Here is a 20,889-nt window from a genome sequence, read left to right as displayed (position 1 = left end):
CAGGGAACCAATGTTAATCCATCAGGTCTCTTACCATCATCACGACTAATTCCACGAGGCTCAGTAAGAGCAGGAACGTCGATGGTAGGAAGAGCCCTTTTTATTATGTCATTAAGAGAACCGTGGCGGAAAAGCCTACCTGAACTCCTTGGGCAAGAGAGACCATGTAAACCGAAAGAGTCTACCTCCTTTCCACACGGGCATCTGTGTTCAGAACACAGAGGTGTTTTTTTGTGTTTTTTGTTTTTTTTTGTGTGTTTTTTTTTTTTTTTTTAGAAGATATAAGTTACATGAAAATGCAGTTCAGTTGAGCAAATAAATATTACACATTGCCTTTTTGAACACAGTCATGATTCATCGGGTGCGTATGCCGCGCCATCCCGGTGAGCTGATATACTTGATTTATAAATGATTTAATTTTTTTTAACACAGAGACGTTTTTACAGTAGCTACTCGTAAAAGAAGAAGAAGAATAATAAATAAAAAAGAACTTCTTCTTTTTTATTAATTATTAAATGGAGAATTTATTAACTTGGTTGGATTGTATTATGGCTATAATATTTCAAGCTCAAAATGTTCTTACTCTGTTAGGTTGTCGATTGACTGGCTAAGTCTCGGCGTGTTCTTGCATTTGGGCAACACTCCGACATGACTCCGACAACGAAAGTGTTTTCAACAGTTGTTACCGTCGTCCTTAATTATTTTCCTTTTGTAATAAATTAGTTACATTTTTAACATTTACTATGCATTTATTTGCATTTGTCACTTGATTAGAAATATGTTTAAAAATGTAGGGAATATATACATACATATATTATACATACATTATTATACACATATATTATTATGACTATTACCAAAAAAAGTAAAATTTTTAAACCTAATATGGAGCGACGAATGAGGTTAGTCGTAGCTTTGTTACTAATAATACCTACAAGTAATTCGAAGTAAATTCAGCTCACGTTTGCAGCAGACGCGTGTGTGAAACTTGTCTTGCAATTAAGTATGTTCGTGAACTCAAAAATTATGGTGATAAAGGCGCGAAAATATTGTTATGATCTCCATTAATCGCGCACTTCGACTACGAGTGAACAGTGTGATTATGTCGTTTTTAGCATACAATGTCCGGCCGCACATTCTCACTATCGTTCTCGAAAAATAAAAATCATGCTTAAACAACGAGATAAAATAACGACAATGCAACTTCATTTTTTTATTGACTTCTGACAATAAACCTGTTATAACAAAATTAACAGACGAAGCTCTAATGATGCGCTGTCGCTCGCTAATAGCCCACGCCAATAAACATGACAAACAGTCTCCCCGCCCACTGTATGTTCTGTGAGCGACAAATGTCCGACATTACGGGCTGTTGTCAACCTCACAATTACGAAGCACTATATAGGAGTGCGAGCGAAGCGACCAGTCATTGTGTCGGCAGAGGCTACCATGTTGGTTGCGAATTGGGGTCGCTTCACGTACCAAGCAAGCTTGATCCTGTGGACGGTGGCGCTGGTGACACTTGGTAACTTGAGAGTCGTCCAAGGAAATGTAGACGTCATGAAAGATGTAACGCTGGGGTTCGGAGAGGCGCTGCAGCATTGTCGAGAAGAAGTAAGACTGCAATATTTGTTTTACAAAATGGCAATTTTGTTACCCGTTTATTTGGAACGAATAACAAAAGATATAATCCATGATAATATCTAATTGCTTAACTATTTACAAATTACTTATCAAATCGAATCTTGGCCAAGACGCCCAATCTCAAAGATTGGAAAAGGCAATTAGTCTCCCAATCTATGTACACCGATGAATTCTTTATTCATTAAAAAGCATGTCGAACAGGCCAGTTGATACGCTCGCTGAAACATCCAGGAATCATCTCTATTATGTTTATGTTAATTTTCGAATTGTTATAGATTTTATTATCTTAAAAATGAGAAATCATTTGAAATGAAATATTATCCTGCATACTCGTTTGTTAATGGGCACCGGTCCGGCCAGTTTCCGGACAACGCCTGGAGGTGCTGTAATCCTGAATATGAGGATTAATTGCTTCTCTTTCTTACAATATTATTTTTATAAATGCTGTTATCTTAAAATATCTTAGAGTAAAGTTGATGTATGAATTAATTTTACATCTCAATTGCAAATCCGAGGCAGCCGTACTCTCATTTACATCTGTTTGATTAGAGCTGAGTTGCTTTATCGAGGACAGGAAGATCGACTGAGAGAAATATTGCTTTATTGGTACTCTTATCGACTTTACGGATAAATTGTATTGCACAGAAACATATGAGTAGGTACACCTATTGGAAAGAACTTCCCTCTCACAGTTAATTCTCGTCTACATAGCGTTTTTCTTTTGCTCCTAAACTGTGTAATAATTTAATAAAAACTTTCAAATTTATCAGAGTCAACTATCCGAAGACAAAATGGAGGAGTTCTTCCACTTCTGGCGCGACGACTTCAAGTTCGAGGACCGCGAACTGGGCTGCGCCATCAAGTGCATGAGCTCGCACTTCAACCTGCTCACCGACTCGCACCGCATGCACCACGAGAACACCGACAAGTTCATCCAATCCTTCCCTAACGGTAGCCGACCGACCTTATCACATACACGCCTCAAAACACGAACTGCCATAGAAACTTACATATCATCAACAACAACATACTTATAATCAATAGACTTACATTTAACCTCTGAAAGCATTCTGATTTTGTGATGATATGTTCATTATTTTGTTTCTACAGATTTTAACGATACCCATCCATATATATGATTTGCTAACAGTCATAACATTACAATAATTTTTGTTACAACAAAAGTGAAACACCATGTAAATCTAGCATTTCACAAGATATACTTAGTTATCTCTATACATCTCTTATTACAAAAAGTTAGACAGAGAAATGCTTTTACGTATTCAACTGCTAGGCAGGTAACGTGTCGAATAGTTATTACATTAAACACGAGTCACTGACACTAGTAAGTCTTACAATATTTTTCTTTTGTTGCAAGGTGAGGTTCTGTCAAAGTTAATGGTGGAACTGATTCATAAATGTGAGCAGCACCATGACGCCGAGTCAGACCACTGCTGGCGGATCCTGCGCGTGGCGGAGTGCTTCAAGGTCTCGTGCCAGGCCCAAGGCATCGCGCCCACCATGGAGCTGCTGATGGCCGAGTTCATTATGGAAACCGAGGCGAGATGAATCCCGGAGCAAACATTAGTTTAGCACATGTATTTAGTTATTAATAGCTGGCATATATTATTTGAACGTCAAACTTGACACGCTCACACAGTTACTCTGTATAAAGTATAACGAAACGCATTCCTACAATCACACATTACATTGATGAGCGCCTGCTGAGCGTTATGTACGAGTATCTCACAAGCCATTAAGAGTCGTAAATCCATAATATTTTCCCTTCGGTAAAAACCCGAGTAAGTAGTTCGCAGAAACTTTGTTGTAAAGCGAATTGATTAGGTATCTAAATGATTAGGGCTTGTTTGTGAGTGGAAGGAATCTTGCGCTGTGGTTTTTGGTTTTTACGTCTATTACGATGACTGACAAACTGTCATAAAATCTGCTTGTAGTAAACGTAGGTACCTAGAGCAACACTGTATCAACGATGACCCTACCTAGATCATGTGTGATTGTATTTTGTTACAATAATGATGTATAAATAATAAATTGCACGTTTACATACTTGATATATAGAATATACATATACTCTGTAACTGTAACTATGTAAGAAACGATTCCTCCAACGACTAAGGCTTTGTAAAATTTTCGTGTTGTAATTATATAAGTAAAAAGGTTAACAAAATTAATTGGTTTTATTTGTCAACGATATATTTAGGAATTTCAACTAACGAAATTATTTGTATAAATTAGACAAGCAAGAACTTAACATCTTAGTTCCCAGGGTTGATGGCATATTGGTGCTGGAATCAATGATTAATATTTCTTATGTCGACAATGTCCACGGGCGATGGTGATCTTTGACCAGCAACTACTTAAAATTTTAATATAAATTTTAAGTCATAAATAATAAAAATTGTATAAAATATTATTGCTATTGAATTTTACATTATAGAATAAGAGTAATTAATAAAATCATTGTTCGATCACAGAATAACTAGTGAATCAACTTATCCGACTATTAGAAGGACAAATAAAAATGTCGCATTTTCATTGGCGATACAATAAGTTAACAGTTAGCTCCGGGCTTCAATTGAAAGCTTTATTGTAATCTTCTATTTGCGTAAATAGGCGTGCGGTTTACAGTGCTCTTAATGTTTGTGAGTATTTTTATCTGGGGAACAATAATTGGGGAATAATAACATGAACACTCTATACAAAAAGAGCAAGGATTAATAGATCGACAATTTTAATACTACGTTTCAACAGGGGATGTAGCTCAGTGGTAGAGCGTTCGCTTTGCATGTGAAAGGCCCCGGGTTCGATCCCCGGCATCTCCAGTTTTTTATACAATAAATAACAATTTAAATCACTAGTATTCTTTTTAAATCACTTTATTACTATCAATCCGTTTACCATTTTGTTACAAAGACAGTGCCAATCACCTAAAAGGTGAACAGATTGAACACTTATAGTTGAATCTGACATAGCATTTGAATACTCATTTATTATATCAGATAGCAAAAAAGCAATAAAATTATAACTTCTCTTTGTTATCGGTCAATCGCTGACAGTAACTTTTATTATACTATTAATTATTAACTTATGTTTTTAAAGTAATCTAATCAAGAATAATATTATAATGTACTACAAAAAAAATTGTTCTACCTAAGTCAAAAATCAGGGTCATCCAAATATAAAATTACAAAAAAATATACAAGTATGACCCCGACGTGATTTGAACACGCAACCTTCTGATCTGGAGTCAGACGCGCTACCGTTGCGCCACGGAGTCGATATCTAGAGAAACGAAATAGGTAAACTAATAATAAAAGAAATTATTTACAAGAATAATTAAATACAAATGTTAATTATATTGATAATGAATTTAATGTACTCGTACGAAATATATAAATAACTTTTAATGTCATTCCATTACAATTTTAAAATTGAAACTAAGCAATCAAATTTGGATAATGTTTTTACAGCACCACCTAGCTTTGAGGTATGGAGGTTTTTGGTTTTATTAAACTATCCCGTACGTATAGATGTCGTTACTGTCCGCACCATTTATAATAATTGCATTTAACCACCAAAAAGTTAAGGAGGAATTCAAGTGAAATTATAGACTTTAATTTCAATTACTGAAGAATAAATTCTCTATTGCTTTAATTAACATTAGGTATGTTTTGGTAATAATCTGTTGTATTCATTATAGATTCTAATAAAAATGTGCATTTAATGTTTCTAAACATTTTTGTTCACAGAATTTAAGACATTATAATTATTTATACAGAATCTAGAATAAGTAGTTTTGAGGAAAAGCGTTGTATTATGTGTAAAAATCTATTCAACAAAAGTTCGCAAATAGCGCATCATGAAGCAGAGCAGAGAGCAAATCATGTGAAATATGTTAATCTAAGTTATTGCTTACATTGTTTGCTTATCGAGTCATTTCTATTCCTTCTGTCATAACACTAATCTATCTTCTGAGATAAACAATAACCCCGCCTGCGCGGTAGAATGCCATATTAAAATTTCAATATATTGATTCTAAATAAGGTTTATCTAGGATGCAGAGGATCTATTAGAATTAAACTGAACTGAATGAACATCTTGTGGCACTTAAGGTACTGGCAAGGACCCAAGAGACGGCAGAAGACAATATCACTCTACCCCATTATAACTTGCAGTCAAATCCAAACAGACATTATACCTTTTTGTAACTCAATAACAAAATGACCTATAACAATCTTTTAAAATAGTTGAGTTTAAAATGTACTTAACTGCACTGACAATTTAACGCACTGTTTGTGTTATTATTAATATATATTTATACTGCTTTTAATGCCAACAATGATAAAATACTGTAAGTCTGTAATTACTTATTACTTATATTTCAAGCGAACTGCGGTGATATTTCCAAATCACTTTTCACGTCGATAATAAAACGCTAAACAAAGATCCATTTCATTACTTTGTAGGTGTCTCTAGCTTAGTTATCCGATCTGGAATTTACAAGCGTTATCACTGTATGGGGTCACCGACATAGTAAATTAATATTAAATCACTAATCTAATAATCCAGAGATCATTAATCCATTAATCTGTGTAAAATAATAGCGATGGGTGAGGGAGAGAGAAATGAGACACCATGGTACGGTCCATACGATTAGGGTAGTATAATTATACCGACTTAGGCCAAAACAGAGGCTACCGCGGTAGCACGTGTTCCCGCTCTCGTCCGAAGCATCGGTTAGATACGCACCGCACTACGACTGTTTTAATGCTGGGGTTTCCCAATGCACTCTCAGTTCTTTGTAAGTCGGCTGAGTACACTCAACGATATTTATAACTTACTATTTCTGTATAATTAATTCTTGTATTTTATAATTGGACTTTTATTTAGAAGGTAGTGGACTTTTGATGAAAATGTAAATAGGTATATGTACATACGCTTGCTACTTAAGTCTTTGTAAAACATAAGATGTTACCACGAAAACAAAATTATGTATTTGCATTATTTTGTTGTAAAGTTGAGGAAATATGTGTATAAATCTTTGTTCAATAATTTCCTTAAGTTTCGAATGAGAACACGTACAACCCGCATGAGGACGACTTCCGTTCATATTCCTATTAATAATGGAAAATATAAAAACCACAAGTCAACAATTTCATCATAGTTGGTGTTTCATCGAATGATAAATCTATCTGCTTTCGTTTTACGAGATAATAATGGAAAGAAACACAATCTGATAATATTCGTATTGTATTATAAAACTAATGACGACTGTACAATAACCCACATATATGTTAAGTATAAATACGGGAAAAACCAGTAAGAAACCATACTTCCAAAGATGCGAACCTTCCTTGCTCTGTTGGTGTTGTGCACATGCGCATTCTGCGCACCCATACACCAAGAACCCAACGTCGCCAATGATCCTGACATTATTTACAATTTTGAAGACCTGTTCTCTGAAGTCCAAGAAAAAGCGACAACGACACAAAAATCAACTGTGACACATTCACCAGCATTATTAAGAAGACGCTTACTCATTAAACTAAAACCGAAGGTAGCAGATACGGCACACGATGTGGAGTATGAGTTTGATCTTTTTAGAAGTGATGCGTGAGTTGACTCTATTAGTGTAGTAACAGTGACATTGTGTTTATATTTATGTTTGTATTACATCAGGTAGCCTTTGCATATTATTAGTTACAATTTTAATAAAATACTACCTACAACTATATTAAAAAAATGTTTTCCTAATAAAATAATTAGATGTTAATTTTAGATAAATGATAAAACTGAAATTAAATATAGCATCGATACATAAAATTGGATTAGAAGATTTATTAGATTTCTATGTTGTAAAATAAATACTCATTTTGAAATACAGTTTATTTTTATTCGTAAATATATTTAACATTATTGTTTTTATGTAAGCAAAGTAAATTATTGAGCCATCCTTAAATCTAAAAATCTGTAACAATAATTATAAATTATGATCTTATAATTAGCGTACTGTTTGTTTAAAAATATATTATCATTTGGCAACACTAATACAGCCCGTCATGTGAGTTTGTGTTGTACTTGGTCTTGTACAAGTAATGTCATTGTCAGATGTCACACAAAGAATTAAATACGAACGATCAGCAAGGTTGCACAAGAACGGGAGGTGAATGGACGTGAATTTAAATTCATGATAAAATAAGCAAAAAAACAATGATACTGTAATGGTTGTGAGTGGTGCGCTCGTGCAAACATGGCTTACGATATCGGGTGGATCATCCCGCGCCTGCGAAACCCGGGTCGGCTGTGGTACTGCGCCAGCTCCATCACCGTGGCTGTGGTTGGTTTGTTCAGCAAGTTAATTGTAGGTAGGTTTATTAAACTATCCCGATTTCGATCGCTTTTAACGTTTAATTAACAAGACACTGTTAGTTTGGTAATATTACATTAAAAAATAACTAAATGTTTCCAAATGAATACCTTTACATCAACAAAAAATGATCTAGCTGCTTATGCTGCATATCATTTTAATATGAAGTCTGTCAAACCTAGTGGATAATAAATTAACGTTTTAGTAATTATTATCTCAATTCATATTCTTAAGTTCTGATGAACAGGAATCACTCCATTGGTCATTTAAAACATGAATGAAAAACGAATTAACCGATTGAAAATGTTGACTCATTTGATATGCCGTACTACATTTTACAATTACGTTCAACACCACAGGTGATGTATTGTCTGATTTAAGTAAAATGTAATGTTGTTTGTTAATTACAGATATTATTTTATTTTTTACTGTAAAAATAACTCTGAAGAAAGAACCTTATGAAAATGTAATTATTATTAAAAGGAATGTAATAGTAAAACCCAAGATCATTATTAATATATTCTCTTTATAGTTATATCACTTAGTTTGCTCAATTTTTAGAGGACCAATATGAAATATATGCATGCCATATAAATGTATACAATAATATAAATCTATATTGAAACAAATTGTAGCATTCTTCTTCAATCTGTTTATCATTGATGAAGTAAGAGTTAGTAGTTGTTTTAATAGTGTACTTGGAAGGCCGACTAGCACTGCCATTCATTGACTCCGCAAGTAGTATAAAATATGCCTTACAATAGTATAAACTGTTATATCCCTCGTTTCTTGTATTATACTTGTCCCTAAAGCTACACAAACTGACACAAAGGCCTACTGTGTTGATTGTAGATTTAATACAATACAATTCTTTGTAATGTTGTATTCTCAGGTGAATAGTATGCAAGCCAATGTCTCTTAAAATAGTTTATGTTGTCAGTTGATATAGTTGGTTTAAATAAAGGACTTGCATGAAACATGATTTTGATGTTATTTCCCAAATCCCACTCGGGAGTAATAATGACAGATGTTGGCCCAAGCTATAAGCAATTTGTATGTGGTATCAGTAATTGTTAATTACTACTAAAAATCTTAGTTTTGGTATTTCACTATGAGTTGTCCTAAATTAGACAATTATATATAATGAATTGATAACTAATCAGAATTGAATGTTCATATCTGATCGATTATTACTTTTGTTTTTATGTAGCAACTTGTGTCGTCCAATGACTCAGAGAATATCAAAAATCCTCGGAATTGTTATCAAAAGAAAAGTTAAACAGTTTACATATTTATTCGTTATGCCATTGCTTCCTTGTTTATTTTAAAGTAAGATAAATGAATGTACGCGATCACTTGAAGATCACGCCTATCTCTACGTCATCGGTGACGTCGCGAGCTAGGGCGGGGTGTCACGGTCAGACGCGGCAAACGGCCCTCAGAAACAATCGATATGAATAGATTTTATTTGAAATGTATTTTAAAAGGTGTCTGTAAGGAATTTTAAATAATTATGTTTATTAATGACACAAATCTATCGAAAGCATAAATCTGTATTCATATATGATGAGACTGTTTTTTTGTAAAAACAAAATGAAAAATTACGACCTCTTTCGGAGAAGGTGCATATAGTTACACTACAAAGCAGACGTAGGCAGGCGACGGCTTCGCTTGTATATTTCGATGCACTGCGCTCCATGTGACAACACTAACACTCCACATATTATATTTTGATATTATATTATCTCCTATGCTTTGTATTATATTCGTTGAGATAAATTTTCGTCGGAACAGCTTGACTATGAAAAGCATAGTAAAGTTACAATCATTATGTTAAGACTAAAGTTGCGGAGCTTACAGCACCACGCAGCAATTCGTAGTTGAGAAGACTAGTTCTTTTTTTTGGTCGACCTAGACAACGAAACTAAGTTGAAGTGGTTTCACCTCCAATATCCCGCTCTGCTGTCTCCTTTGTAAGTTGTCAGAGTCAGTATATGACAAACTCATTCGTGAAAAGACTTCCACTTATTGAAAGCCTGACGTGATACAGGGTCACGATTGCTTGCACAATCCATTCTGCGTATAAAAGTACCATCATTGACAAGTATAACACCGCTGTCGCGACAGTCGTTCGCCTTAACTTAAAAATACTAAGAAGAGTGGTGAGCCCTGTGCATATTTGGTAGGTACCAACTATGCGCAGGGCCAAATATAAAGCAATGAAGAAGCGCCGTGCGCTCTGTATATTAGGCGCCATGTACACGAAGCCCGAGTGTGCTTAGAATAGTGGTAGTTTTACTGTAAAAACAATTCTAGGCATTAAGATTCACCCGCGCCACGTGTTGCAGAGTTCCTCAACAAGACGACGGTGTACAACCGCGAGGCCCTGCTGCGCGCCGTGCAGCGCCCGCCCGACGTGCCCCTGCTGACCGTGTCCAACCACCACTCGTGCTTCGACGACCCCGGCCTGTGGGGTATGACTCCGCTATTGCACACACACTTCGCATATTACCAACCCACAACCAAGATAAAGTTTGCCATATTTTGTATTTTTCATTTCACCTTCAACATTCTTATCTCAAGCCAAAATCGTTGCGTTAAATCTAATACTTAAACATGATAACGAGATAGTAACGGCAACAGTGCGACTATCGTAGCGGTGGATTACTGCAATCGTTATTTATAATTTTGATCTTTTTTGGTATGAGGATTTTCTCATCGGAATTAACACCGGAGATGCCAACTATGTTAAAGTTCTTAAAAATATATAAAAAATTCAAAAGTGCACGAGTGATAACGATAACCAAATGGAAAAAATCCACTTATAGCCAAATATTAAAGTAAAGGTAAAAGCAAAAAATAGTTTGTCATCATCATTATCATCTTATAACCTAACAAGAATATATTTTCGATCGTAAGAGTCGTGCAGTAAATAACACTAAAGCTATGATAACGTTTATTAAAGTCGCTAAAAATCCCAAAAAAAATTCCTCAGCACAGGTATTCAAGTAACGAAATAATCGGCCGCGGGAATTGTGTTTTCTTATCGGAATTTTCTGAGGTCGACCTAGTTAAGCTTTCAAGACTAATTACAAATATATTTTGACAAAATTTTTCCTTGATTCAAACAATCGCCTATGACGTAGCACATTACGCCGATATTTTGACGCTGCGCCAGCTCTTATGAAATATAGGCGTTCGACCTCGACTAATCTCTCTTAACTCGTTCTCGTTTACTTCCGCTCTCCAATCTGCATATAAACCGAGGAGAGCCTCGAACTAAAGACTTGTCGGCATCACTAATGACATTGAAGTATCTCGTCACACCACAAATCATCATTTTGCGTGATATAGGTTCAATATAGTCGAATGCATCGCAGCTATAGATATACCAGTTCCATTTTTTCATAGGAAAAAGATGGCAAATCTTTGTTAACTCCGGACAGACATACAATGATATTTATCAATAAAATTGGTATTCCGTAATGTATTCGATAACAATTTATATTGTTACAAAGACATCGAGGTTAAGCGACGTGCTGTTGCTATGACACTAACTGATCTCATAGACTTCTGTCGCCGTGTTCAGCTGCTAATCTAGCTGTGCCCGTCATCTCGCGTGTCGTGATTATTATAGTATCATATTTGTAAATAATGTAATGTAGGTACCTACGTATGATTGTCGGTACTCATGCGAGACGTGTACAAAAAATAAACTAGATTGAAACGAGCAACTAGCGCGTCGTCTGCCCTATTTAAAATACAAGTTATTTGGAAATAACTTGTAAAACATAGCGACGCTAAAACAAAAGAATAAAATAAATTAACAAACAAAATGAACTTTTCCAAACGAGCAGCGAGCAGAAATGCCATTTAGTAAGAATTCACTTCGTACACTCTCGTGAATTATTTACAACTAATTTGCAGTCATATGCCATTTTGATACATGCATCCTACAAAATTTTATAATTTGTAAAGTCACTGGTGAGTTTCGAATCGCTTGTTCCGGAATAGAGCTACGGGGCGCGTTACGCGTCTCCTCGTGTTTGATAATTCCCGCACGTGTATTAAATGCATTCTAGTTTCCTGTCATTCGATATCATTTCAACACCGCAGTCCATAGGTCATTCGATTATCGTTTTTCAACGATTTCGTCAACGCGACGCGTATGACCGCCGTCATTACATTGATAAATCTAATGAGCCGATCTTCCACTACAATCGTGAAACAGCGAACGAGTTGATATCTCTGAGTATCTTCGTGTCTCATACTTATTGAAAATTAAAAATTAAATGAATCAAACCTATATGTACAACATTTAGAAAATCGTGATAGTAATAGTGTTGAAAATTAAATTAACTATCGGTCTAGTAATTAACGAAGAGTAATATATCAGGTCGGCTACGTGAGTTATGCAGAAAGGAATTCGGTAGTCGAATTACAAGTTTTATAATTACGTAGCAATTAAGTTAGCAGTGTGCTGTGACGCAGCGAGCACACGAGTCAGCAGGTCACAATCCGCAGCGCACCGACAGCCGGATGTCTTAAACTTGAAGTCATTATAAAAACATCGCTGACCTATTTTATATTTTACTTTGTACTTAATTAATAAATAATGTTCGATGCTTTTATTGCGTAATATAATCTCTTACTTACAGATCTTTCCAGACACTTCAATATTACATCATAAAAATGATATAAAATTATTTTAAATTTCTAATTCAATCAGCTTTCATACTGGCTTTAAAAATTTTGCGGATCGGCTCTCGTGCCGCCTAATATACGATGACAGTACTGATAGAGGCAGATAATATCTTAATGTACTTCCGGGCGGCCGACGGAAATAGTTCCTCGGATATGGCGGTGAGGGTCAGGGTCCAGGGACGACCAGAGAGAGACGGCAATACGCAGTTGATGGAACCTTAGTGTTATATTATATGACGACCTCCGTGGTCGAGGAGTGTGTACACCGGTTTTTAATGGGTACGCCACTCCGGGTTCGATTCCCGGCCAAGTCGATGTAGAAAATTCATTAGTTTTTTTATGTTGTCTTGGGTCTGGGTGTTTGTGGTACCTACCGTCGTTACTTCTGCTTGTCTATAACACAAGTGCTACATACATTGGGATCAGAGTAATGTATGTGATGTTGTGTGTAATGTTATGTGTGCCTTATGTACACTCTCAATTTTCAAAGTAGAACGAAGCCAAGCTGCTAAGTGGTGGAGTAGGTGAATTCAGCCAGGTCCGCGCAATAAACATATTAATGTGAAATATTCACAGTTCACGTCTTAGAGTGACGCTCGTGCTCGTGTGCGTGAGATGACTACCATAGTAGTATTGGTTAGCAAATAAAAATACGATTTAAATTACTAATGATTTAACGTGGAAGAAGTAAGCCTCTTGAGCGAATAGATCTCTGTTTCAGGTGGCGCGTGGTCATGCAGCCGATGACACACACGCCATGTCAAAGTTATAAAAGACAATTAAGTACTATTTTTGACATTAGAGAATTTTTTATTGTAGTAATGACGAGCGCAAACAACAACAACGCTGAGAATTTTGCCTGTCTTTTGAATCAGCATATTTTATAGTTTTGAATTTTGACTAATGAGCGACCGCTCGTGTAATGAGTTGCGCAACACCGATGACTATTGAACGGCGTTTCTGTTCGATGAGCAAGTGTAATCGCACAATTCGCATATATTACCAGCGACCGACCCTCGCGCTCCGTGCGCAGTGGCCTGATATCCGAGTTTTATAGACATTCAAATCGTTTTTTCGTGAGGCCAGATTCTAAATCATAGGACCGCGAAATCTACCGTCATATCATAGACAAGACGTATTAATCTTGAAGTGATATTTAATTTACTATTCCTTAAGCTATTTAGTCCTGCTTTTAACCTGAAACGATTGTGGTATTTGATAAAAGCTTTATATTTATGTACTTCAAAACAGAAGAAAACGCCGCATTAATACCAAAGTATCATGATTTATTAAGTAATCTCCATAATAATATTCCAAGCAAAAATCACCTACGTCATTATTCATATATATTGTGCTCATTACAGTCGATATTTAGGCAAGTGCAAGTAGCAGCAGTACAATATGCGTATGAAACTGGAATGTGGCCCACCGTGCGCCGGCCCGTGTGAGCAGCGCGCTCAATAAACTATAACACTGTTTACCTACTTGCATAATATTACCACGCGTGCCTCCGATACCGGCATTCCCACATTTCATTGTTTCGTGTTCGAAACTATGCTTAAATTTTGCATACTGCTCTATTTACTGTAATATTCTTAATTTTTTCATAATATTAATAATTTGTAACGGCATATTTGTTTGGGCTATAGACAACGAAATAGTTACGAACTCGAAACAGGAGCCGTTAGAATACCTCTGAACTGCCGTATCTCCGTAAAAATAGCCCATATATTAGCGGCGAAGTAAAATTCTCAACGACGTATCTAAATCAATGTAAAATATTCTATATTCGAGTAGGCTCTATGCACGTCGCGTAAAAGCAAGCGCGATAAAAAACGATGTCAATGATTTTGATAGCACGACAAGTAAGTAAAACACCCAACACAAAGTTTCCAATATATCCCTGTGTTCTATCTAACGTCCCAAGGATATTTAAGAAAATTAAATATAAAATTTCCTATTAAAAACCTTAATATATACACTACAGAAATAAATCGATGATGAAAACCATTTCATTCAACCATGAAGTTCTAATTTTATTCAGAAAAATCTGTTGTTTTCATTAGGAACACATTCGAAAAGTAAAACCTTTACTTTCTATTGAATGGAGATTTTTTTTTTATCATGTTTACTTAAATATTGGTGATTCTGTATGTTTCAAAGTCTCCGAGATAGTAATGTCATTCTCTATCCTATTCAAGATCTGTAGGCTTATAAGCCAACAACGAGATAAATAAAGTACCCCGTCACCCGTTAGTTGTTACTCAGTATGATACGTGTAGGTACCAGTAGACCGAGTACTGTACCAAAGCTATGTTAAATAGCGTAACTAAACATAGCTTACTCAAGTCTAAAATTGTAATAATAATTTCCTACAATTCGCGTTTAAGTGTAGTTTTGGTTTGGTGATTCTCTTGCGTGTACTGACCGGAGTACTGCGTGCGCGCAGGCGTGCTGGACACGGGCACGCTGCTGCGCGGCGCGCGCATGCGCTGGTCGCTGGCGGCGCACGACATCTGCTTCACGAACGCGCTGCACTCCGCATTCTTCGCGCTCGGGAAGTGCGTGCCCGTCGTGCGCGGCGCGGGAGTCTACCAGGTGACAACTCCATCGTAACGCTCTACACATGTTATTCTAACATCGAAGTGTTTGTTGCCTCGGTCGGTCAATCCTTTGGCCAATATGAGACCCAGTCCTAACATTTTGCACGTAGCTGGAGGGAGGATATAGGAATATAAGTAAATTGTAGAAAAAGGCATGGAGCATGATTTTCTTTTATCTAGAAAGAAAAGAATGTAAATGATTTAAATCAATGTCGAGCACGAGACAGTTTCTGCTGCGCGTGAGAGTACGCGCAGATCTGGAATGTTGCGCTGGTGACTAAGACCGCGACCATTGTTGTTTGTCCGCCACTCTGAACTGCAGTTGTTGTCGCGATGCCATGTTTATATTTTAATTACAACATTATGAGATATTAAATTATTTCCACAGTTAGTGCGATTGTCATCGTCTTGTGTAAAATTTCTAATTGTTCTATTAAGTTTATAAAATAATGGATATCTTCTACACAGATAACTAAGGCGATATCAAATAAATTAACCTTATTAATATATTGAATGTACGTAAGCCGACTTGTAAATGGTCCGCTCAATGGTGGTTAGTGGTCACCAGTCGCCGCCACGCATAAATATTTTTTAAAAAACGATCACCAATAATTGGTGACACGAAAGCACACGTGCGCATTATTAAGCCATACTGTTTAGGGAAAAGGTTTGACATGTGTGTCTGATGACAGCGCACGTGAACAGGAGCGCGTGCGACGGCGCTGTTACCACACGCGACTGCGGCAAGTGATGCCAGCAAAACGTGCGAAAATTATCTTGTCCGCAATTTGACTATTGATGCATTTATTTTGACTTTTTACGTATATTTTCTTTAAATCTGAGAGACTAAAATAATGTTCAATGCCCGACGGTCGCGTTACCGACACTTAACATCACTTAACTATATGTAAATAATATACAAAGTACGATATAAATCTTTCTTATTTTCTTTATTAAAGTAGATTTATTTCCTAGATAAATAATTTATTTAGTATGCAAACAATCTTATACTATCTGAATAATTAATGCAGTCATAGAAATAAAAACTTACAATTAGAATAAATATATTCAAGTTCAAAATACGTAGTCACACGTACGTCATACAAAAGATAAATATTCTATTTACACAATGCACATGTTAACCTTCGTTCCCTCACATCGTGCTGCGCGAACGACGTCGAATCTACTTATTCATTCGCATAATATTATACCCACTGTTGATATAGTTTCAGATTACTGACGAGAATTGTATAATTTTGTGTAAATCCGCATCCCCCGTGACCCCCATCAACCCGCCCGCAGCCGGCGATGGACTTCTGCGTGGAGCGCCTGGAGCGCGGCGAGTGGGTGCACATCTTCCCCGAGGGCCGCGTCAACGTGGAGAAGGAGCGCATCCGCTTCAAGTGGGGCGTGGGCCGCCTCGTGGCCGACAGCGCGGCCCGCGGCTGCGCGCCCGTCGTGCTGCCCGTGTGGCACGAGGGCATGGACCGCGTGCTGCCCAACGCCGAGCCCTACCGCCTGCGCTGCCGCAACCGCCTCTACCTCGCCGTGGGCGAGCCCATCCGCCTGCACGCCCTGCTCGACAAGTAAGCCCGACCATACCTTACAAGTATTCGAAAACCGGCGATGGGACACAGGCACGAGTGATATAACATCTCGGCTCCCGGGGTCGGTCTATGGACGGTGGTCACCACTAGCGAAAAATAGAACACCTGTCGATGGATACCATCGGGTGGCCCGTTTGCCCATCCTGCTTTATAAAAAAGTAAAACCCGCAACGTTTAGTAAACACCGGCACCCAACACTCGATACTATCCACCCTCATCGGCGATCGATGGGCATCCGCACCCTCGACCCCCCTGACAAAACAATCACAAACACCTGAGCCGAGCCGGCGCCGCCCGCAGGCTGAGGAGCGCCAACGCGTCGGAGGAGGAGACGCGGCGCGCCATCACGGAGCGCATCCAGGACGAGCTGCTCAAGCTGCGCGAGCACGCGCACGCGCTCATCCGCCGCGCCGTGGGCGCCGACGCGCCGCCCGAGCGCAACCACAACTCGCGCGCCGCCGCCGACCGCCACGCCGCCCGCGACGCCGCCCGCGACCGCGACCTGTGAGCGCCGCGCCGCCTCACGCCAAGTGTCCGCATACGACAACTACAATTTGATACGAGCCTTTACATTGTTACCGTTTACGAGCGACGTTTTCGTATTTCTTGATTTTAACGTCAAAACTTTACTGCGCACAAGAAACTCGTGTAGCTGGACGTAGTGTTCGGGTGCGCGCGCCCGCGCGGCCCCGGCCCCGCGGCGAGCGCTTCTGCAGATCTTTTGAGTCGTTTAAAATCTACTATCTTTTTAAAATCGTTTTCTTTAAAATCTCGTAATATTACTAACGATTAATTCGGCTGATGTGGTCGAAGCATTTACGTATTCCCTGATCGAGGGGAGTTTTACTGTATCGGTGTTAGGGTCGTGCGCTTCGCTCGAAGCGAACGATGGAGGTGTCTCCGTTTCGTCGGATAAATGTACTCGGGGAAGGCACAACTTTACAATTGCACTAATCTTTAAATATTGTAACATAACTTTTATCTTATCGACGAAATTGGTGCAATGCTCTGTAAGTTACTATGCAACATAAACTACGGGACGTTAGCGTACAGTGCGCTGTGCGGCCGCGTCCGTGCTAAGTGTTACCAGTGTGAGCTGCCGTTACAAACATTTTAACTTTGCCGCTCTGAAGTTGCAGTCTGTGACGCGCGGTTGTCGATTGCATTACGTGAACCTTGCTCCTATTAATACCTGCACTCGATTGTTTCCTGTTGTTGGGTTTTTGTTGTTTAATTTTTCCCGTTGGGACTGTAATGTTCACTTCAGCGGGCTTTTGTTATTTATTATAGTCTCTAATTAAAAACAAAACAGTTTTTTTGGTATTGTGTAGCTAATGACCATTGAAATAAATAAGAATTTAACTGATTCAACTTACAATAGTTTTATTTTCTAATATCACTCTGGAACTAACTTCGCCTATTCGATCATAAGTTGCCTTCGGATAGCCGCCTCAGGGCCGAGTTGAAATGTTTGTACCGCCGGTGTTGCTCGCCGGTATTATTCGCAGTCAGTATAAATATATTCAAAGAGTGTTTCAATATGAGAAAAATCCTATTTATTTTTTAATTTATAAATAATTTTACACGATATTAATTATATACAGCACCTACGTTTCAAATCTTATATCAAATTAATGAAAATAATATTTTAATAATTTATCTTCTTTATACATTTTATAATATTTTCGAAGGATTCTATTAAAGCGAATGTATTCTCGTTTAGATTGTAAATAAAGAGCTTCCAGTGAGTTTCCTCTTCTAGAGATAATGTTTTGATAACTTTTACACAGCGTAAGCCCAATCGTGTCACTGACAGCCTGTGTCTCCCTCGCCACCGGACTGTACAGTGCTGCCCGTCGAAGTGTAATAGTGTGTACCTGTAGCTGACTGTAACTTTGTACCGTTTACTGATATTATCGTGTATTGTATTGAACACTTGTTCGCGTAGAAGGGCACTTGAGGCAGTCAAACGTCATTTCCAATACTTAGAGTAACGCGTGGCTCGAGTGTAAGCAACCTCTAATTATATGACAATTCTATATAGTGTGTACGTGTTAGAGATTTTACTACTAGATGTATGTATTCAACTGCCGTTGAGCCGCCATCTCATGACCAAAGACTGTACGACTTCACTCGGAGTGAAAATAATTAAATCCAATAACTAATAATAATATTTTTAAAGGCATATTCGACTCATAAAATTCGCTGATAAATAACAGTGTAGATGATTTACGCGCCGCACGTCACTCCGGCGGCCCCCACTGGGAGTGCTCCGGGTTACAGTACCCTGATATGTCACAAACGACATTGGCATAAACAAAACCCTCCGAATCGGTATTCTTATTTCCGATTTAGTTAAGTTGTTTACTAAAATACGTAATCCAAACGATCGGCTGCTAAAACTTAATATTATTATTTTTGAATGTCGTCGCCGCGCTGCACGCTCGCTTCGACGTTAGTGTAAGCTGTACAAATGACAACACAAGATTCCGAATTCCGTTCCGATAGCGGTGTTTCCTTAACTGGGTCAGGTTCATATCCATCTATGTTCTGATCGAAATGTGTTTTTGAGACTGTATGTATTTTTTTAATAAATCAATGAATTTGTGGAAAACTGTGTTTTAATTATGAGAAACTACCCTTACTATCTTGGACACTATATTTTCATTCCTCAAATAGATACCTACTGCTGAGAAAACATTTATAAAGCAAATGAATGAAGACAATATTTTGGGAGTTGACATTTGCTCCGCACTTATTTCCACCTTAAATTTACTTTCAAATTCCGATAACAGATCCGATGACGCAGGGCCGTAGCCAGGATTTCATTTCGGGGGGGGTTCGTGCTCCAAGAAAAAAAGCAAGAGGTTTATTTTAAAATAAAATAAGCGTAAATATATTAAAATTATACACAATTTATACACATTTATTTAAAAGACAACCGACGACTTCTTTTATATTATAGGGAGCAAACGAGCACGTTGCTCATCTGATGGAAAGATTACCACCGCTCATGGACATCTGAGGGGCTTGCAGGTGCGTTACGGGCCTTTAAGGAAGGAGTACGCCCTTTTTTTAATTCGATACTGGCTGTGGTAGCTATTGGAATCTTCTGAAATCGTGGAGATACGAGAAATGGTATTTTTTTAGCGGCTAAGGCGCAAACTTGCCTCTTTTTGGGGTTGAAGTGAAGTTTGAAATTTCAGCCGGGGGGTCCGAAGCTTCTAAGTGAGCCTAAGGGACTACCAAAGGAGAGTACTTCCCCACCATCAGATATTTTAATAGCAAAATAGCAATCATATATGGACTAAGTTTAGCCAGCCCCAGTTTGAGACTTTGTTTAATGAAGTCTCGATTTCAGACACAAGTTTTTTCCGGTTTTCTCCGACGTTTCCCGAGAAATATTAGCCCAGCCGATGTATGAGTCTACAGTACTATCGTCCACATAGCAGTGAATGTTACATATTTTCTGTCAACTGTTGATCATAGGCTTCCCCCAGAGCGCGCCACGCTGCTCGGTCCTCTGCATCCCTCATCCAGCATCCACCGCCGATCCTGCGAATGTCTTCGGACCAGCGGGTCGAAGGTCGTCCTACATTACGCTTACCGAGACGCGGTCTCCACTCTAGGACTCGCCTGCTCCAGCGGCTATTGGTCCTACGACAGATATGGTCAGCCCACTGCCACTTCAGCTTGCTGATCCTCCTAGGTATGTCTGTTACTTTAGTTCTCTCACGGATAACCTCATTTTTGATTTTATCCACGACCTTTAATTTATGGACTAGCCTCACCGTTAGTGTCCACGTCTCGGCACCGTACGTCATTACCGGTAGGACGCAATGCTCAAAAACTTTCGATTTCAAGCGTTGTGGAATCGCCGACGTAAAGACCCGACGGAGCCTGCCGAACGCTGCCCAGCCCAACCGAATCCTCCTATCAATCT

At 38.1% G+C, this 20,889-nt stretch overlaps 2 protein-coding genes and 2 non-coding genes across 4 annotated transcripts; 3 read left to right on the top strand and 1 right to left on the bottom strand.

Moving 5' to 3' along the window:
- Window positions 1–1,335: 1,335 nt before the first annotated feature.
- LOC124537653 (general odorant-binding protein 1-like) lies at window positions 1,336–3,767 on the top strand. The gene is made up of 3 exons (XM_047114551.1): window positions 1,336–1,614; window positions 2,415–2,595; window positions 3,023–3,767. Exons 1-3 carry the CDS (start codon window positions 1,450–1,452, stop codon window positions 3,211–3,213), a joined length of 537 nt encoding a protein of 178 aa, XP_046970507.1. The 5' UTR covers window positions 1,336–1,449; the 3' UTR covers window positions 3,214–3,767.
- A 648-nt stretch (window positions 3,768–4,415) lies between these two features.
- On the top strand, window positions 4,416–4,487 carry Trnaa-ugc. The gene has a single exon. It is a non-coding gene; the product is annotated as a tRNA-Ala (tRNA).
- A 383-nt stretch (window positions 4,488–4,870) lies between these two features.
- On the bottom strand, window positions 4,871–4,942 carry Trnaw-cca. The gene has a single exon. It is a non-coding gene; the product is annotated as a tRNA-Trp (tRNA).
- A 2,036-nt stretch (window positions 4,943–6,978) lies between these two features.
- LOC124537509 (tafazzin) lies at window positions 6,979–19,560 on the top strand. The gene is made up of 5 exons (XM_047114381.1): window positions 6,979–8,030; window positions 10,381–10,506; window positions 15,186–15,334; window positions 16,642–16,925; window positions 17,247–19,560. Exons 1-5 carry the CDS (start codon window positions 7,916–7,918, stop codon window positions 17,452–17,454), a joined length of 882 nt encoding a protein of 293 aa, XP_046970337.1. The 5' UTR covers window positions 6,979–7,915; the 3' UTR covers window positions 17,455–19,560.
- Window positions 19,561–20,889: the final 1,329 nt, after the last annotated feature.

The sequence above is a fragment of the Vanessa cardui genome, chromosome 18 (genome assembly GCF_905220365.1).
Source record: "Vanessa cardui chromosome 18, ilVanCard2.1, whole genome shotgun sequence".
Classification (NCBI taxonomy): Eukaryota; Metazoa; Arthropoda; class Insecta; order Lepidoptera; family Nymphalidae; genus Vanessa; species Vanessa cardui.
Note: the sequence above shows the minus strand (reverse complement) of the source record. Positions and strands in the feature narration are given on the sequence as shown.